The 17,898-nt window shown below is 34.8% G+C and overlaps 1 protein-coding gene across 2 annotated transcripts; it reads left to right on the forward strand.

Annotated features, from left to right (window-relative positions):
* Positions 1 to 773: 773 nt before the first annotated feature.
* Positions 774 to 15,019, forward strand: swap70a (switching B cell complex subunit SWAP70a). Of its 2 annotated transcripts, none has more exons than XM_083558066.1 (12): positions 774 to 1,022; positions 2,508 to 2,648; positions 3,634 to 3,807; positions 3,900 to 4,127; positions 9,377 to 9,523; positions 9,607 to 9,715; positions 10,547 to 10,728; positions 12,638 to 12,745; positions 12,882 to 13,048; positions 13,568 to 13,766; positions 14,201 to 14,297; positions 14,435 to 15,019. In XM_083558066.1, the coding sequence occupies exons 1-12, from the start codon at positions 927 to 929 to the stop codon at positions 14,551 to 14,553; spliced, it is 1,767 nt and encodes a 588-aa protein (XP_083414192.1). In that variant the 5' UTR covers positions 774 to 926; the 3' UTR covers positions 14,554 to 15,019. The 2 variants fall into 2 exon arrangements, with proteins under 2 accessions (XP_083414192.1, XP_083414193.1); XM_083558067.1 differs by having other exon boundaries at positions 780 to 1,022; positions 1,860 to 2,648.
* The last annotated feature ends 2,879 nt before the right edge of the window (positions 15,020 to 17,898 follow it).

The raw sequence follows: 17,898 nt of genomic DNA on the forward strand, positions 1-17,898 counted from the left end.
TTTTCTGTGTCTTGCAACATGCCATCAACACAAAGTGGACAGTAAATGTATGTAGGATTGGAATAGAAGAATAATGAGAGAAGAAGAATACTGTGTGAGAAGAAAAGCTTTTCGATCCAATTTGCAAGCAGGAATAAGTGCAGTCACAGAGAGTTGATGTGACTATTCTGCCAATAACATCACACAGACTATTCATTGTATCTAAAAATCTATCCCCATGTGAACATGAGGCATACAGTAATAAAGTACAAAGCAATGCTAAATTAAATCAGATTATATTTTCAACTCCATGGCCTCAGATTGAGCCTCAGATCAGGTCACCATGCAAAATTTTACATAATCTGCTTTTAGGGTTTCTTCAGGGTTTTTGGTTTCCTTTAATCTTCCCCATACCGGCTATTATATGGATTAAAAAAAATAAGTTAATGTTTATAAGGCTGTAAGTGTGTTTTTATACCTCATACCCAGCATTTCCAGGATAAAAAGATAAGAAGAAGACAGCAGAAAACATGCATGTTCATTCACTTCTGCATTGTGAGTCAATCTTTCTTAAAGCCATCTGCCATTTAAAGTTGGTCACAAAATGGAAGAGTTTAGATATGATGTAGGTATAGATATTATGTATGATCATTTAGATATGATGTATGCATTTAGATATAATGTATGATATAGATATTCTTCAATTAAGAACCAAATAATGTTTCCATTATGATTCAGGGATTATCTTTAGCGCTCAGTGATCTCACATCATTTCATCTCTGTCCACGGAAATCAGTCACGTGACGGCACGCGCGAATGCGTCTCAGCGCGCTGGATAGGTGGCGTCCTTATCTCACACACACTTCAGCTGATAGAGTTCTGGTATTTGGCATCATAGCCGGAGTGTGACTGGAGTGTGTACGTTGTTACGAGTTAACTGGTATAAAATGGTCCACAGAGACGAAATATTAAAGCCCATATGGCACGCGTTTGGGGCGCTGGATGTGGACCGGAAAGGAAAAGTGTCTAAGTCTCAACTGAAGGTAGGAAATAAAGGAAGAATGAAGAGAAACTGGTGTACGGGAATGATTTTTTTTTAATAGTTTTTGTTTCCTTGAAGCTGAATTGAGGCAGGATTGAAAGTACATTAAGATACATTCAAAGACGCTGCTGAGATGTTTGGCGCAATGTGCGCAGTTCTTACGGTGAAAAGCGCGTTGATGACGTCGGCGCGGTTTGTTCTGCTTTATTATAAGAGGAAATAACAGCGTCGTTCTTTTAGATACAACATTTCCCTATAAGATAAGCAGTGGTTTTTTTCTCTGACTCACACTACCTCTAAAACTCGCATTTTTATTTTCTTTAATAAAATTAGACTTCATTTAATTTTTTACCGAGCTTTCTGCTCCAACTGAGCCTGAACCATATCATACCAAAAATTATGACAATGGAACACACACACACACACACACACACACACACACACACACACACACACACACACACATACACACACACACACACACACATTTATATATATATTCATGTATGCCCACACCCAATGCAATGATGTAACATTCAGAAAAACATGTGAGGATTATTCAGTCATCAGACTGTAAAATACATTTACCTAAACGATCAGTGTTTGAATTGTAAAAAAAAAACTTAAGGAAATACACACACACACACACACACACACACACACACACACACACACACACACACACACACACACACACCCAGTGTTCTCATATCCATAATTATTGTCTTGTACAAAACCAAAAGGCTCACTTCATGTGCTTATTTATAGAAATATGATTTGGTCTGTCTTGAGCAAACTGTAAGGGATTTTTTTTTTTCACTTCTTGATAATTTCTCAGAGGGTCCCAAGATAACACTGAACACCTGCCATGTGGTTGTGGGTTACAAAGTTGAGTAGTTTTCTGATTTCTTTCTTGTCTTGCATGATATACTTACAATTTTCAACAAAAAAATTTAATATTGCTCAGGCTTTACTGTTTGATCACTGCTATATACTTTAGATATGATGCTTGGAGCTGCTACCATGACCATAAAGACTCTCCTGATCTCATCCCAGACACTTAGTTACAAATTTCCTCACACATCGCATTTCTCTGTGCGCTTCTACACCTGTACACTATCTTCTTATGCCTTTGTACTACTTACAATGCCACTATCCGGCATCACCCAGAAGAAATGCTTTTTTTATTGTTAAGGGTTAAGCAATAAATCATCTTCCAACAAATTTTAAACACACACAGAAAATATTTGCAAAAATACTGTAATTATATTTTTATTAATCAATATAAAACTCCATCAAAACTATTCCCTATAAGTTTTTTTGGTCTATTGTGCTATCTGTAAGTGACCAAAAAATCAGCAAAACAAATTAGTTATGTGGCAAACGCAAAATGCAAATGCAAAACCAGGGCCTCGAGATTCGAACTGCGGTAAAGCGGGGGATTTCTGTTTACTGATTACTTTTCTGTCTGCTCTGCCTCGTGAAGGTTCTGTCACACAACCTGTACACGGTTTTGCAGATTCCATATGAAAACTCTGAGCTGGAGGAACATTTCAAGGACAACGATGAGGGACCCGTGTCCACGCAAGGCTACATGCCCTATTTGAACACCTTCATCCTAGACAGGGTAGATAGATTCTGCCTTACTTCTCTGCCTATTATTGCCTTGTTTATTCTCAAGTACTTAAAAAAACTCTTCTTTTGGATGCTTGCCCTAGCACGTCATTTACAGACACATACACAGACACACAGAACACAGACATGCAGAAGTGGGTGCTTGAACCGACTGCTGACTAATCACAAATTAGGAACATTTACATGGGTTTGACAGTTTTTCCTCTGCTTAATCATGTGACAACACTTTTGTCTCATATGCTGTTATTTTTAGCTTTAGGTTTACTTCTGTGAAAGGACCGAACATCCTTGAGTAAGACTTCAAGTCTGAATGCGTTTTTTAAAGTTTATATAAAATAACAATGTGGATGTAATTGTTTTTATTTTATAAAATAATAATGATTAATAATAATTATTTAATCACTGATATTAATTTAATTTAATTTAATACTGATATGTTAAGTGACAAACATAAAAAAGTTATGTTCAATTATACTAATAACATGGGCAAAATTAAATATGGCTGTAAATAGAGAAAGTAGCATGACGTGTTAATGAATAATGAAAAGCTTCATTGTTTTTGCAAAATGCTGTAATATAATTAAAACACCTCAGTGTTTGCTGTTATATGGAAATAATAGTAACAGTATTTGATCTTTGAGCATTCTGTACAATGCATTGAATAATTATATTAGTGTTTTTGTTGTTTTAATATTAAAATGTACAGACGTGATTCACCAAAAGTACATGATATCTTATATCACAATATAATATAATATAATATAATATGTGATGATATTGTATTTCTGAATGTGTCTTGTGTGCAACCAAATATATTTCTTAGGAAATTTGTCATGTTTTTAGATAATTATACAGTGATTTATCCCAAAACGCGTCATACGGTAATAAAAAACTAATGAAAATATTATTAAAGGTGTGTAAAAAGTGAGGAATGTACATTTTGAGGAGGTTCCAAACCAACTGTTCTCTAATCCCAGATCCAGGGCAAGTTTGATTTTATGGAACTGAATAAAATGTGCTGGACATTGTGTGCTCGCAAGAACATCTCCAGCAACCGCATGCTCATCTCTGAAGATGACGCTTTAAAAGTCTGGTGTATATTTAACTTTCTCTCTGAGGACAGATATCCGCTTGTCATCATAGTAGAAGAGGTGAGTAAATACCGAACCTTTTACATTATCTGTGCATTATTTTGATTGAATTCTGTAACTCACTTTAAATCACTGTTTCCTCGTCACCAAAGATTGAATATTTCTTGAGAAAGCTGTTGGATGCCATGGGTGGGACCTGGAATGAGGGCAAGTTTGTGGACTATAAAGTCCAGCTAAATATAAAGCAGAATTGTCTGAATGTCTGGGAGCTAATTGAGCTGATTGGTATGGGCTACTTCACCAAGGGCATGGACCGCCAGACCACCAGCATGGGCATCACAGAGGTCTTTCAGGAGCTTATACTGGATATACTCAAACAGGTGAGAAAAGATGTGTGAGAAATAATAAGCCTCGTGTTTGGTTCGATATTCAGCAAACGGTATCTAAAACATACAGTACAATGCCTGTCAAAAGAATACGCATAGTCTTTTATGGTTTTATATGCAACAAACTAAAAGACTAAAAGGGCAAAAACACACAGGAATTGGACAGTAAATGACTGGAAGTATTTCAATAAGATGGAGAGAAGATGTTAGCAGACTGCTCCACACCCACAGCCAAACATGAAGGTGGAAGCTTAAAGGTTTGGGGTTGTTTTGGTGCAGGGTAGGCTGGAGACATATTCCAGGTGAAAGGAAAACTGAAATAAAATGGCTACCATTCTAGTTTAACTCTTTTTTTTTACAAAATGTAACCAGAGAGAGATATAAATAGAAAAGACAATAGAATAGCAGTTGTTAAATTTTTTTTATTTAAGATTGGCTTTATAGTCAGATATAAAATACAATTATGAATGTTAGCATCAGAAACAATGTACAAAACAAACCAAAACAATAAAAGAAGAAATTACTTGAACCTGGGAACATTAACACTTCTGAAAATATGTATATATGTTTTTTTTTTTCTTTTTTCCTTCTCTGTGCTTACCATTTGTTAATAAATCAGGTGCAAGGGAAAGAGACCATGCGGCCAGGCAAAGAGAAAGGGATTTCTTGTTTTCTTACCAGTTCCTTAAATACCTTCTTCTATTTTATGCATCTATTTTTCTACACCCTTCCTTACTTCCTTCTCTTCTCCGTACATGTAACAAGAAGAGTTTCTAAATAGTGAAAAACCTTTCTGTTTTACCAAGTATTCTAAATCTACGGAAGCGCATTGCATTCACAAAGAAAATTTTTTTTCACAGAAACGATCTCATAATAATGACTTAGTATCTCATAATTATAACTTAGTATCTCATAATAATGACTTAGTATCTCATAATTATAACTTAGTATCTCATAATTAATGACTTAGTATCTCATAATAATGACTTAGTATCTCATTATTATTACTTAGTATCTCATAATTATGACTTATTATCTCATAATTATGACCTAGTATCTCATAATTATGACTTAGTATCTCATAATAATGACTTAGTATCTCATAATAATGACTTAGTATCTCATAATTATAACTTAGTATCTCATCATTGACTTAGTATCTCATATTAATGACTTAGTATCTCATAATTATAACTTAGTATCTCATAATTATAACTTAGTATCTCATCATTGACTTAGTATTTCATAATTATGACTTAGTATCTCATAATAATGACTTAGTATCTCGTATCTCATAATAATGACTTAGTATCTCATAATAATGACTTAGTATTTCATAATAATGACTTAGTATCTCATAATTATAACTTAGTATCTCATAATAATGACTTAGTATCTCATAATAATGACTTAGTATCTCATCATTATGACATAGTATCTCATAATTATGACATAGTATCTCATAATTGACAGTATCTCATAATAATGACCTAGTATTTCATAATAATGACTTATCTCATAATTATAACTTAGTATCTCATAATTGACTTAGTATCTCATAATAATGACTTAGTATCTCATAATAATGACTTAGCATCTCATAATTATGACTTAGTATCTCATCATTATGACATAGTATCTCATAATTATGACTTAGTATCTCATCATTATGACATAGTATCTCATAATTATGACTTAGTATCTCATAATAATGACTTAGTATCTCATAATTGACTTAGTATCTCATAATTATAACTTAGTATCTCAATTATGAAATAAGTTGGGGCAGTCTGTGGCAGGGGAGCGTTTTAGCGCACAACACCGGATCTGACGTTACTGCATTTTTTGCTCGGAAGCGCCTTATTGCGCAACAATGACAGTCAGAATGTGCAACACATATTAGTATTCAGTGTTATAATAATAATAATAATAGTTAATAGTATCTGTTAACTGAAGCAAGACTTACCGTAACTAAATTAATTAGCAGGAGGGGCAGGTCAGCGAGGAAATGTCCAGTAGCTAATTAAACTAATATACTGTTAAGATTTTTATTATGCCCAAACAAAACCTATAGACACTGAACAGATAACAGGAATGTGTTTAAAGAACCAGTGTGAGAACCATCTTAAAACTAACATATACAGTCATCAAGCTAAATCATATGATGAGATAATGATCTCATAATTATGAGATACTAAGTCACTTTTGAGATATTAAGTCATAATTATGAGATCCTTTCTGGGAATTTTCTTTTCTTTGTGAATGCAATGCGCTTCCCTTTAAATCTGACCTTTTCTATTTAAAAAAGATGCATCAGGTTGTGCATCCAATGAATGTAGTCGGTGGGGAAAGTTTAGTGATATAAGCCTTTTAGATATTATGACAAGATGACAAGAAAACATTTGTGGGATTGAGTCCAAATAATGCTACTAGTGGTTTAATATCTAAAATGAAACATTCGGAAATCGATTTAAAAATTGATGCCCAGTAAGAAGTCAAGGCTGAGCAAAGCCAAAAAGTATGACAAAGAGTAGCTGGAAGTTGGATCAAGTTGGATCTGAACCAGGGTTGATTTTAGACAATTTGGCTTTTGTCCAGTACACTCTATGCAAAAACTTAAACTGTAAAAGTGAATGACAACCCCAAATTGAAGAGGTACGTACAGGTTCCTTATCTGTGAAAATAGGGTTAAGGTCTGATTCCCAATTCTGCTTTATTTTAGAGAGAGATGAAGATCCTGACCTTACTATAAAAAAAAAAAAAAAAAAGTTTTATAAATATTAGAGACAGTACTTTTACAGAGTTTTGTTTATAAAACCTGATCAATCTCTTGTTTAAGAGGTGCATGAGGGAAATAAGAAAATGTATTTATTATGAATTCAAAAATCTGAAGATAAAAAATGGGTTTTGGGAAGAAAAAAAATCTTTTTGACAAATAAGAAAAAGTAACAAATGTATTCTCCTGAAAAAGATCATTAATTAGATAATAAATATGGAAGTGCAAAGCCGCCTAGTTTTTTTTTGGGTTGTTGAAGAAAATCTTTGGATTCACATTAGGCCTTCTTTTCAAATATAATCTGAAATTGCTTGATATAAAGAATTAAAGATTGTTTTTGGTTTGAAAATTGGAATATTTCAAAACAGGAAAATAAATTTAGGAAGAATTTAAATTTTTATACTATTGATTCTGCCTGCCAGAGAAAGTGGGAGAGTTGTCCACTTAGCAAGATCTTGTTTTGTTTTCTTCAAAATTGCAATGAAATTATGCTTAATATGGTCTCAATACTTCCGTGTTACAGTTACTCCCAGGTATCGGAAATTGTCTGAGGCTAATTTAAATGGTAATGTTGACGTTGGAAGAGATCTCGCAGTAGAATTGTTGGGGAAAACTTTTATGCAAGTTTAAATTAAGACACCACTAAACTGTCTTAAGACATAGAAAAGATAGGTTTCTGTATCTGAAATATATGCCACCTTTTTATCCGCATAGAAAGAAAACTTTAGTTCATTTTCTGTCATTTTCCTTTCTGTCTGGACTTCTGCTAATTAGACCCAATTTCACCATACAACAAGACAATGACCTGAAACATATGTCCAAACACTATAAGCATTATTTAGAGAGCAATCAGCTGGAGTGTTATTTTTTATTTTTTTATTGACTGGCCAGTTACCACACCATCAGTAAATCCTATTTAACTGCCCTTTAATGAACTAAATCAGGTGGTCTAAAAGAAATATCCAACTAACGAGGACAACTTTTTTTTTTACATTTAGAAGTTATTTCAGATGAATGTTTGGAAAACTCTTCTTGTTGCCAAGAGCTAAGGGATTTTTCAATGAAAATATATTGTAATTGTTCATTAATTTGTTCATTTATTTTTTATCATCTGTAAAAAGACATATTTGTTTGGTTAAAGTAAAATTACCTATTTTTTGCATATTTACTTTTATGGCATTTGGCAGACGCCCTTGCAACTTAGTGGTGGGATTTGAATTTAAAATCTTCTGTGCAGATGTACATCTTAAGCACTGAGCTACCCCTTCCCCACAAACAAAAGGTCCATGCATGTGTCTCAAAAATTAAAAAAGACTAGGTGTTTCGACTAGGTGTTAGTGTCAAACACACTTTTGACAGGCTCTGTATACACCATAATGCTCTCTATATATTTCTTTGTACCACAGTGCTGTAATTTTGTTGAATATAGGTTTATGTAAAGGTTTATGTTATGGTAAATCATTTCTGTAATAGTAATTTACAGTGGTGGACAAAGTATACGAACCATGTACTAAAGTTATAGTAGAGATACACTTGGTAAAGTATTACTCCAGTAAAGGTTCTCCCTCTAATGTTACTTTTAGCACACCAAACTATTAATAGAATGATATTAACGAGTTAAATATTGATTGATATTTATTCAAATTATCATGAGCCCAAAACCTTCTTTTTAACCACTTAAAAAAAAGCATGCAAATAAGACCACAGGTGTCTTCAATCACTTATTCCTCTCAAAATCTTCTGCTTGCTGTTGAACTGATGCTGAACTGTATGATCATGCTAAGTAGATACCACCAAGTGGCAATCAAAACAAGTTCAAAACAGAGCACGCTCTACCCTGATTGGTGGCTTGCTGTGTACTTGACCAGTTAAGTTTTTATTCACTCATAAATAATAATTTAAAAAAGGAATGACTGATTTAGCAAAATGTAGTTGAGTAAAAAGTACGATATTTGACTTTGAAATGTAGCGAAGTAAAAGTCTCCCCGAATGGAAATACTTTAGTAAAATACACATATGCGAAAAAGCTACTTAAGTACAGTAATTAATTACATTTACTTCATTTTTGTCCACCACTGGTAATATAGTAATATTTCTGATATTCTAGTAACAGCTGATGGACTTGTTTACAGCCTAATCTAGTTTTCGGTAAGAACATCTTTATTTAATGAGATTAAACTTTAGAAAGAAATAAAGGTAAGTCTGTAGGACTGAGAAGTTGTGTTTATTTATTATGAACTTTATGACAAAGAAGAGTGTCTGGTGATTTTAGAGCATTTTGCTTTAATATCAAATAAAACTGCTTGCTGTTAAAGGTTAATCGACTTTTGTGTGAGACACACACTTGGTTTTATCTCACCACTGTGTTGTTTTGTTATTACTGTAAAATAGCATGCCCTGCAACATAAAATGTTTGAAAAGCTGGTGGATGAACACAAATATGAGATTAATATAATGTGCCATTTAGGGCTACATGACAAAAAAAGGCCACAAAAGGAAAAATTGGACAGAGCGCTGGTTTGAGCTGCGACTCGATTCAATCTCATACTACGTGAATGAAGACCTTGCTGAAAAAAAGGGCTCCATTTTTCTGGACCGTCACTGCTGTGTGGAGGTGAGAGCTCAAAAATGTGATGTTTAAAATGTGAAAATAATCATGTAACCCTTAAGCGTTTATTTGTATTATTTTTTTTTTAGCCTTTAACAGACAAAGATGGAAAGAAAAACTTATTTATCGTCAAATGTCCAGACAAAAGTCTCGAGATCAGCGCCCCAGACAAAAAGAAACGTCAAGAGTGGATACAGGGTATGGCAACCATATGTGCTTCTTCCCCAAACTGTTGCCATAAAAGTTAGAAGCACACAATGTATAAAATGTTTATGTATACTGTAGCTTTGTAAATTCCCTTCACTGAAATGAAAGGTCCAAACCTGTTCCATTTTGACAATGCCCTTGTGCATAAAATGAGTTCCCTTAAGACATGGTATATTATGGTTGGAGTGAAAGAACTGACCTCAACCCCACTGAACACATTTGGAACTGAAACTTCCTCGACATCCAAACATCAAACATCCAAAGTGTCTGATCTCATTAATGATAGAAAATCCAGTGCAAAACCTTCACAGAACAATGGAGCTTGCTATAACAACAAGGGGGAATTCATAGGAAATTAGATATTCAACATGCAACATGGTGTGAAGGTCAGGTAGTGATGACATTATGGCATGTTATCTAGTGCAGGCTGACCACAAGTTGTGAAAGCTGTGTAACTTTAATTATATATGATGTACTTATAAAGTGGTCTGACAAATTTGTATTTGAATATGAATGATACCCCTGACTCTAGCCAAAGCTTACCTGTAATTTTATTATACTTTATATATGATTTCTGCTCTACAAATTGTTGCTAAATTAATAGGTGTGTCCTTGCTGAATAGAAAACTGTCAGTTTTTAAATAATTCAAATTAAGCATGAAAAAAAAAAAAACTGACGCATGTTTTAACTTGGACGTACCCCAACATAGTCTTTACTTACACTATTAAGATTTTGTCACAGTGTGTGTGTGTGTGTGTGTGTGTGTGTGTGTGTGTGTGTGTGTGTGTGTGTGTGTGTGTGTGTGTGTGTGTGTGTACCAGCCATCCAGGACTGCATTAACAGGCAGAGGCAGGGTCTGTCTGCTCCCCACCGTGAGGCTCGACAGAGGCGACGGGAAGTGCGCAGCCGCCTGCAGGCAGAACAAGCGCTGTTAGAGGAACAGATGAAGGAGCTGCAGCTGGCCAACGAGAAGAAACAGAAAGAGCTGGAAGCCATGAGGAAGGTACTGAAGTCTATAACATCAATCACAATTAATCTCCCCAACATATAGCACTCAATTCTAATTCTAAGTCAGACAGAATTTTACTTTATAATAAAGTTTTAATAGAATTTGCTATTCAACAAACAACCAATTATTATTAAGATCCAAATTTGGCATGTACCACAGTTTACAGAAATTCTGATCACAGTTCTCTTCGAATTTGCAAACTAATTACATTTATTTGAACATATCTTTGTTAATGTTTCAAGACATCATGGCTTCAGTCTTTTTTATTCACACTAGCAGACTACCTAACATTTACATTGCTTACATTGCTGCACTTTTTATTTTAATATCAAACTTCTCATATTTGACAGTGAAATAATAAAAAAAAAAAAACATTTATATACTTTTAAGGTAAAGTGAAATGAATGGAAATACAATACTATTTTTAATCTTTGGCATCCTGGTGATTGATAAAATCTGCTCGAGGTAAAAGAATTTAATTTGGGCCGTATTACACTACAACACATATTAGACTTGGTATTTTGTAGTTGCTGGAAGTCTGCTTATTTTTTTCTATTAGTTAAAAAAAACATGTATATGAAGTGAAAAAAGGAACATGACTGAGCACCCCAAAGATTCTGCAACTGTTTTTTTTATTCCTGTTTTAAATGTGCAATTTCAAGTGGTTTCTGCCTAAGTTATAGTATGAAAGAGTGCACATTTCTATAGCTGACCAGCGGTATCTGCTTATCTACATTTTTATTTTGCATTATTTCTGGCCCTGGTGCTCTGCAACATCACTCTTACTCCCTAGAAGATTTTCCCACCAAATCTTACTATGTGTGTAAATCAGCCTTATATTGCATCACTTATTACTCAGTGAGTCACATCATTTTACAGTTTTGAAACTGTAAAAGCATAATGAGCATAATAAAATAATTATAAAAAAAAAAAAAAAGCAGCATATGCAAAGTGCGGACACAGTTGCAAGGACTCAACTCACAAGCTAAAGATACAGATAAGCTGTTTCTGTGAAAGCCCAAGTTCCTGTTTTTAGTCACCTCATCTGTTAAGCTTGTCATTTCACTTTCAGAAGTGTCTTTCCTCTATTATAGCTCGGAAATCAAGTTCCTCTTTTTTTAGACGTGCTGACAGCAGATATGGTTATCTGCTTGTTACATTATCCTGCTTAGTTTTAAAAAATCAGGTCTCATGTTTACTAGCAAGGTTAAAATCAATTATAATATATCTTTAATAATAATAATATTTATTAATCTCAATAAATTGTCATTATCAAACAACAGAAATGTAACTGGGGCTACAGGGGCAGCAGCTATTACGGATATGATTGTTATATGATGAAGTTTTAGGAAGTTATAAATGAATTGATAGACATACTCTACATATAAATATTATACTCAATACTGTCTTTAAAAAGAGACACATTTAAAAAAAAAAAAACAGTAGTACTAACAGATTTTGGTTTCTTGTTCTACCATGTAATCTGTGAAACCTCTAATTTAATTTACATACATTGCCATACACAGTGTGACATGCAAGGAAATGCTTTGGGCTTTGATGCAACAAATGAGTTGGTCTGGTAAATGAACAGTAGAATCGGATTTACAGGGACATGTATGGCAGCTGCTCCATATAAGTGGATTTAAAAAAAATGAACAACAGTTTAATGGTTAATGAAAAAATAATGAAGAAGTGGAGCGGTTTTCTGTAAAAGGGCTCCAGTTTCAGTGCTTTCAGATCAAATGCAATGCTGTAAGCTGAGGATTTTCTGACATCTTCAGGACAGAGTTTACTATTTTTAAAGAGTTTTACAGCTAGACATTGCATTATACTCCTAATGCACTTCACAAAACTGATTTTTGTTTTCTTACACGTAGAACACTAAGTTGTGTTTGTTCACCAGAACCTGGAGGAGGCGGCAGCGAGAGCTCTGATGGAGGAGCAGAGAAGAATTCACACCCAAGCAGAGCTACAGAACAACTACAGAATGGACCTGGAGAAAGAAAAAATGGTAATTATTATTAGTGAAGCTTATTGGATCTCATGTGAACATGCAAGAGTTTTGCATTTTAGCTGTTTTGTGTGTGTGTGTGTGTGTGTGTGTGTGTGTGTGTGTGTGTGTGTGTGTGTGTGTGTGTGTGTGTTAGGTGAGGCAGCAGATGGAGGAGCAGGTGGATCAGATGTCGAGCGAGCTCAAGTTGTATCTGCAGCGTGTCCGGGAGCTAGAGGACATGTACCGCCGCCTGGAGGAGGCGCTAGAGGACGAAAGACAAACAAGACAGGATGAGGAGAATCTGCGTAAACTGCAGGCAAGGTACCAGCGGCGCAATTAACAGTTTTAAGGGGGGTATGCAAGACAGAATTTTGGGCCCTATATATTTTTTAATAAAACATTTTAAAAAAAAAACAGATGTATAAAGGAAGGGAAATGTAACATATCAACCGACTAAATACCACAACGAGCTTCTAAACACATTTTAACTTATGCAGTCTGTAGACAAACCTCATGCGTTTAATTTTATTCATAAAACATTCCATTAGAGAACACATAAAAACGTGCAAAACAACACGTAAGTTAAAAAAAAAAACTAATTGGAAAAATTTTAATTGATGATTGTGGGGCCCCTAGCGTTCTCTTGGGGCCTATATGCCTGGCATACTCTGCACCCCCCCTAGCGGCGCCCCTGCTAGGTACTATACATAACTACCCCACAACACACACTTTATAATTTGATTAAGAGCAGACTGCAAACACTGAGTGTGCGTGTGTGTCTGTGTGTGTCTGTGTGTGTGTGTGTGTGTGTGTGTGTGTGTGTGTGTGTGTGTGTGTCAGGTTGCTGGAGGAGGAGGTAAAGAAGCGTACTGAGCTGGAGCAGATACACCTGCAGCAGCAACGAGCCATCAGTCAGACACAACAGGAGAAAGAGCAGTTGGAGCAGCAGAGGTTGGAGCAGGAACAAACCCTGCAGAAGGCAATGCAGCAGCTGGCTAACCTCGAACAGCAGAGACAGGGGGCGCTACAGGAGTATGAGGCCAGTTCTCTCATATATATATATATATATATATATATATATATATATATATATATATATATACACACACACACACACACACACACACACACACACACACACACACACACACACACACACACACACACACACACACACATGTTTACACTTGGTTGTTTATTATGCCTTGAGCTTTAGGATTATATCCAACACAGACATTTATTACTTAATTATTTATCATGTCATATTAACCATCTCCTAATGCAGTACAACACAAGTCCCATCTCCCCCCCTACCGCAGTTTCCAAAGAATTGTAGAATCAAAGCCAAGGCTAAAGTGATTATGGGGTAGTTTGCAATGCTTTATGTAAGATTTTTCCCTTTTTTGTCATTTTTCTGTACATCTCATAAAGGTGAAATGTAATAATACGTACTGTGTTGGAATGTAATCATAGGCTGTGAAAAGAAAAATGGAGGAGGCGGCGAACAAGACCAAGAGCTGGAAGGATAAAGTGGCGCAGCATGAGGGGCTAATTCGACTCATCCAGCCAGGTAAACAGCTACACAGGATAATATGTTAGGGACCTGGTGCTGGACTCTACAGAGTTGAAACTAAAACAGTTATTTGATTTATTTTTAACTCCTTTAAAAATTTTATTGACAGTCATAATCTGGTTTCTCATTTTTAGGCCACAAAGGTCCTCAGAAAATGACCAACTGGGGGGCAGCAGCGGTCACAGACAAAGAACTGGAAATTAGAGAAAAGATTTGGCAAGAGAACAAAAACCACCCTGACAGTGGCCTTTAATCTTTTTCAAGCGTTTGCAATTTTTACTGTAAATGCACATTTTTTGTTAAGATTTTTATGTTACTGGGATGGTTGTTATTTTATATTTCTATGAATACATTATACAGCTCCAGGGTTCTCGGTTTGATCTGGCATTCCAGTTACATTCTGGCTGGAGGTTTTTCTTCCAGTTCCCAAAACCATAATGGTAGGTGACCCAATGACTCTAAATTGCCCCTAGTTGTGAATAAATTCATGAAAGTGAATGTGCATGGAGTCTTTGATGAACCATGGTCCTATTTAATTTATTCCCACCTCAACCCCAGCGTTCTCAGGAAAAACTGTAACCCTGATCAGGAGAAAGCTGTTAAAGATAATGAGTGAATGAACAGTTAACCAAGTTATCTCTAAACGTACAAACAGTATAAGCTTACAGATTGAATAAATTGCAGCAATTAAATAAATTATATTGCAATATGATATAGAACCCAGTGAGACTGTCCATCTGTATTATGTTATCTTTTATCTTATTTTATATATATATATATATATATATATATATATATATATATATATATATATATATATATATATATATATATATATATATATATATTGAAATCCACACACTGTTACGTGCATTATTATTGTGAGTTCTCAAATACTATAAAAGCAGCTCAAAACTTCTAACTGCACAGTGTTGCCCACTAGATGTCACTCTCATACTAATAAATCTCAGGTTCTTGCAGGATTTTTCTCGAAACATCTCAAGCACAAGGCATGATTAGATAAAAGATAACATAATACAGATGGACAGTCTCACTGGGTTCTTTGATGCTGATGCTGTCATTAATAAATAGATTGTAGAAATGTTCTCACACTGATAAAAGCTTAATGATAAAAAGTTCTTTTATCTTGTGTTTGTCATGGGGCTTCTCTCCAGGGCTTATAATAAACAAACATAGCGTTGTCTGTTTTGATCCACTGATTTTTCAGTACTGCAGATTTCCAGAACATCTTGAAGTCCTCACTATAAATAATCCTAAAGAACATATTTAAGTGCAGTTGTGCTTTTACCTTTTTGTTTTTAAAACTAAATTTCATATTAACCACTTGTCATTCATTATTTCTAATTTTTAACTAAATCTCTAAGCCAGTGAAAAGAATTATGACACAAAGGTGGAGCCTTTGGACTTTTGTTTAACAGCTGACACTGAACTGTATCTTTATCTCATAGAACTCCTTAGAAATTGAATTTCTATTGGTTTTAATGATTAAAATGGGTATTGTATGCATTTTATTGGTCCTCGAGGGTCTGTACTGGTTAATTGTTGCCTATTATGGGTGGCATTTTTTATTTTATATATAAGTTGTTACCATTTAGAAGAAAAAAAAAAAGAACACCTTTGACCACTTGGTATTTTTTGGCCATAGGGATCATCAAGCATTCAGATTGCTATTAAATTAACAGTGTTTTCTTTGATTCAATGATGATGATTTAATGATGTACACAAACACACAGCATAATGGACACCAGCAGGGTAAATATTATTTATCAGCAGGGTAAATTAAAATTCTATTTTTCTTTAAAAGTGCAGTTTCACATAACATCAACTACCAATCCACTGGCTTCACCATGATGAGTGGCACCAACATTGTATTATAATTTGTAAACATGAATTTCTGTAAAAAAAAAAAAAAAAGGGAAAAACCACAAGTGAAATCATGTTTAAACATGTTTAAACACATCATTCATCCGTGTTTTGCGTGCTCCGTTTTGCACACTTGTTGTGTCATACCATCAGCACTGGAATTTCCACCGACTCAGCATGCATTGGTTCCGCCATATTGAGAAATGACAATATTTTCTTAGATGCCGAACCCAGAGCTGTTAAAACACTTTGATATCCAAAGTGACAAGACTGTGAAAAAATCTTGCTACTACCTGCTGCCAAGCCACAGGGCAACCTGGTAGACCATATTTACCATCTGCCAAGTGATAATTAAAAGGAAACATTTCCTGAAATTGGGACAAATAACATAAAAACAATCAAATATTTTTAAATAATTGAGCAATTTTGTCAACTAATAAGAAAATCGCTTTCCAGATGGCAAAGACGGTCTACCAGTGTGACCAGCTCAGCATGTGTTTTGGCAACTGGTAAACCGGCAGCTAAGCTGATCTTTCAACCTGATTTACATTCATTCTGAAATCACTGTCCGTGATTTCATTAAGAACAACCCAGCATGCAAAAGCAGCCATGTGGAGACCCCTGCTCTCATATGTGAGTCTTCATCTGGGTATTAAATATAAAATGTGTGTCAGTGGATATAAATTCTCACTGGTATATTTGAACATAAGCAATGTAATAAATGACAACATTTTAAGATCTTAGTAAATCTATTTTAGGAAAGTGCATGTTTTAATAGTCCAACTACTTCATCATAAAGGGATGATGTGACTTTATAAATATTTCTTTTGGCAAAAACAGTCTGAACTTTAAAAGTCATTTACTGGTTTTGAGTTTGGACTGTATCATTTATTTGGTTTTAAAGCTTGGCTTTGGGCTGGTTTTTTTTGTTTGGCTGAGTTTGTCACAAAATCCACTCTTAACAAATTGCACATTAATCTTTATAAGTAACACAATATTCAGTTAAATCCGGAGTGGATTTATTTGAGTCTAAATGTCTTTTAACACGTTGGTCTATTTTTACTTTGGTTCAAGCTTTCGACCACCAGCTGACAGTGCTGCAGTGAGATTTACTACTTGCATCTTTATCTAACTTTTAGTGCAGCAGCGCTTTAGTGCTTTTAGTCTGTCCTGCTCTTTTTCCCGATCACCTGTGCACACTGCTCAAACAGATCAGCTTCCAAACTTCAATGATCATGCTAATACCAGAGTTAAACATCACTGCACCAAACGCCTGGATTATTAACCAGCAGAGTCTCTATCATAAGTGCAGTGCATTGAATGGAATCCTTTGATTGCACCAATGTTTCCACTACTTCAACACTGTAATCCTCTTTAATATGTTGTTAAATAAGATGAGTCAAAGTGAGGAATGATGCTCATTTTTGTTTTTAGGAGTTAGCCAAATCTAGTTGTCTGTCCTGATCTTTGAGATAGAGAACATTTTCTTCTGTTGCAACTGCACTGAGTCTTGAATGTCACTAATGGAGAGTGTATGGCATCAGATCAACCGATAATCAACTAGTTCTCTAAAACAGGTCAAAGGTGAATCTCTCGAACCTTCGTTTGGCAAAAAAAACACAAGAATTACAATTTCTGAAAAAGGATGAACCAAGAAATGAACAATATTACAGTAGAGTAAAAGTGTGACTCCTGTCCGGTCTCATGCAATCAA

The sequence above is a fragment of the Silurus aristotelis genome (genome assembly GCF_946808225.1).
Source record: "Silurus aristotelis genome assembly, chromosome: 13".
In the NCBI taxonomy this organism is placed as follows: Eukaryota; Metazoa; Chordata; class Actinopteri; order Siluriformes; family Siluridae; genus Silurus; species Silurus aristotelis.

Bases quoted from the DNA above. Each gene is read 5' to 3' on its own strand.
- swap70a (XM_083558066.1), top strand. From the start codon at position 927: ATGGTCCACAGAGACGAAATATTAAAGCCCATATGGCACGCGTTTGGG. The intron at 9,716-10,546 runs GTATGGCAACCA...TGTGTGTACCAG, and splicing joins ACGTCAAGAGTGGATACAGG to CCATCCAGGACTGCATTAAC. The intron at 13,767-14,200 runs GCCAGTTCTCTC...ATGTAATCATAG, and splicing joins GGGCGCTACAGGAGTATGAG to GCTGTGAAAAGAAAAATGGA.